General features: G+C 34.4%; 1 protein-coding gene across 1 annotated transcript; it reads left to right on the top strand.

The window, feature by feature from the left end:
* The first annotated feature begins 366 nt into the window (after positions 1-366).
* On the top strand, positions 367-1,711 carry LOC145156280 (F-box protein CPR1-like). Its single transcript, XM_079075714.1, has one exon. The coding sequence runs from the start codon at positions 367-369 to the stop codon at positions 1,516-1,518; it is 1,152 nt and encodes a 383-aa protein (XP_078931840.1). The 3' UTR covers positions 1,519-1,711.
* Positions 1,712-2,926: the final 1,215 nt, after the last annotated feature.

The following is a 2,926-nucleotide window of genomic DNA, read 5'->3' as shown; positions in this document are numbered from 1 at the left end:
TATCGTCTAGTAATTACAAAATATAAAATAACTTTAAACTTAAATTATCTAATATTAAAAACATAAATGACAATTGTATTAAATTAATAATTTAGTTTTATGTTATTATTTGATTTTGCATTATTGAGCCAATTCATGCAATGCCTCCAATAATATTACCAAGTTACAGCTATTGGAACAAATAATATTTTTTTTATAAGCACAATTATTTAATTACCCATTGTATTTAAGTATATCTTAATTCATAGTCAACAAATGCAATTATTCCGGTCCATGTGCTTTTAGGTACTTTTAGTATGGTAGAGTTTAAAATCTCCCGCTATATAAACCGTTAAAAATCAGCTACCAACGACACCCAAAATCAAAATGTCTGACGAACTGCCTTTCCATATCCAAGAGGCAATCCTGAAAAGGCTTCCTATCAAATCATTGATTCAGTTTAGATCGGTCTCAAGAACATGGAAGTCTTTGATCGACAGCTCAGAGTTTATTGCTGCTCACAGCGTCAGCCATACTCAACCCCAACATCTGTTTGTATCGTACACAGACACAAAAGAAGATAAATATGTTTCTTTTATCGATGATGACTCTTTCCCCCAACATAGGTTTGTTCCGTCTCTTCCCCTGTCCATTAGACATCCACGAATAGTCGGTAGTTCTTATGGCTTGTTGTGTTTCAAAGGTGATTCAGCTTCCATCTATAGAAAGAGGATTGCTGTTCTTTTGAATCCTTCCATTAGAAAATCAATAGCTATTGCACTGCCTGATATGATATATACGAATCATTTAATCGTTCTTGGTTTTGGAGTTTGTCCTGTTACTATTGATACCAAGATCATCCAGATCACTCAAATGCGTTGGGGTTGGGGGAGTGAACTGAAAAGCGAAATTGGCAACTTTTGGGAAGTTAAGGTTTATAAGCAAAGTTCCGGGAAATTTACAAGTCTCTCTGGCAATCTCCCCAGCATATCAATACATATTATGGGGCCCCAGGTAGTTATTGGTAAGTCTATCTACTGGTGTGCTGTAGATTGTGCAACTGCGGATAGTGTGCTAAAAACTCGTAATCTGATTATGTCATTTGATCTAACTAATGAGAGTTTTGAAGTGATAGACCTCCCCGATAGGATAGCTATCCTCCCTCTCTCACAGTTTTCTGTTTCTAAGTTAAGGGAGTCTCTTGTCATGGTTGAATACAATAGACGCGGATACGATCCAACCGATGTGGAGCAAGTTTGTTGTACTGTATGGATGGTGGAGCGTGGTGTAGAAAGATCGTTTACTAACCTTTTCACCATCAAGGCACCAGGTGACTTGATGACGGCAGTGGGTTTTACCAGGAAGGGCGGACCTATTATGGAACTCCAAGAGTATACCTTTGAATCACCTGAAGAGCTTGTTGTTTATGAGCCTAACTCAGAACTAAGCAATCATCTGATTAGTGGATCTTCATTCATCGTGAATTCCTACACTGAAACACTAGTTTTACTCGGAAGCTCTGATTGTATTAGCTACTGACATACGACTTTCAAGGAAAATATGGACAAATTAGTTGAAGTTTTTTAAAACTTAGATGCATGCATCACATATAATTCGGTGCCCTTTAACTGTTTATTCAATGTTTGTAACATTACTGCTGTTAAGTCTCACATTTTTATGAAGATTATGCAGTAATATCTTGGTGTTAGTCAGATTATATATGTTTAGTAAACCTCGGGCCGTTGGCCTAATGAGAGGCTTGTGACCTTGGTAGTTGGTTCTTGCCATTGGTGCTTTATAAGATGTATGAAATTTGGTTTATGGCATCATTCCCTACACTCTCAATAGTCAACTCGGATGAGAATTTTTGGTTTAGCTATATAGTTTGTGCATTAACCACAAAATCAAAAGTAAGTGTGTAGGCGTGATTATATATCGATACTAGGTTATAACCATAGGTTACAACCTATAGAAACCGTAGTGTGTAGGGGTGATTATATATCCATACTAGGTTACAACCTATAGAAACCATAGGTCAGGAAAAAAAAATTTGATAATTTAAAATGATAATGAAAAATCAAAAGATATACAAAATTTTACTAAATTAATAAGATATAAATTTTTTGCCTAAATTTTTAATTGTCAATAATGATAAAGAAATATAGTATTAAATTAAGAAATATAATATAATATTAACATCAAATACAAATCAAACGAATAACATTGCAATAATAATGTATATATAAATGTATATTAAACTTATAATAAATAAATAGTTAAGACCTTTATATATTGTTTATTTGATTTTTAAATTTGAATTCAACACTTTCTTAAGTTTCAATGAAAAAAAAATACTATAATTTAATAGAGTAGGTTGCATAAAGCAACCCTAATCAATGATATATTAACTGTTAGTCGCAAGCGTGTTGCGATGGAGAAGCAGCACCACTACAATATGGTGGGAATGAAGACGGCAGGGTCGTTCATCATTCGAGAAGCAACACCGCCGCAATAGTGTAGGCAATGCCAAAGAAACACGACATGAGTGTTCTGCATTCGATGGAATAGGAGACCGATTTGGCGATTTAGTGCTCAAAGCCTCAGAGGAATAGAAATGTAATTTACACACACAAAGGGGAATGACGGGATGAAGGTTATTAAAACGGAAGGCATATTAAAGGAATGGAAGCATGGTAAAATTACCTTGGACGAAATGTGAAAGGACAGGATTGACACATGCAATAAGGAGTCTTTTATTATAACAGGGATGTGCACTAATTTAATCTAGGATAATATTTACTTTACTTATATATGAATTTGTAGAATGGATCAAAGTTTAATAACTAAATAAAAGTGAATTGTTGTTTAATGAAAAAATTTCGAATATGTTTTCATTCCATTGGTCCAAGCTAGCTAGCAACAACATTGGTCATGTGAGTGACAAGTC

This window comes from Lactuca virosa, chromosome 2, assembly GCF_052849685.1.
Source record: "Lactuca virosa cultivar CGN04683 chromosome 2, Lactuca_virosa_CGN04683_v6, whole genome shotgun sequence".
In the NCBI taxonomy this organism is placed as follows: domain Eukaryota; kingdom Viridiplantae; phylum Streptophyta; class Magnoliopsida; order Asterales; family Asteraceae; genus Lactuca; species Lactuca virosa.
This window is presented reverse-complemented; position numbering and strand designations above follow the sequence as displayed.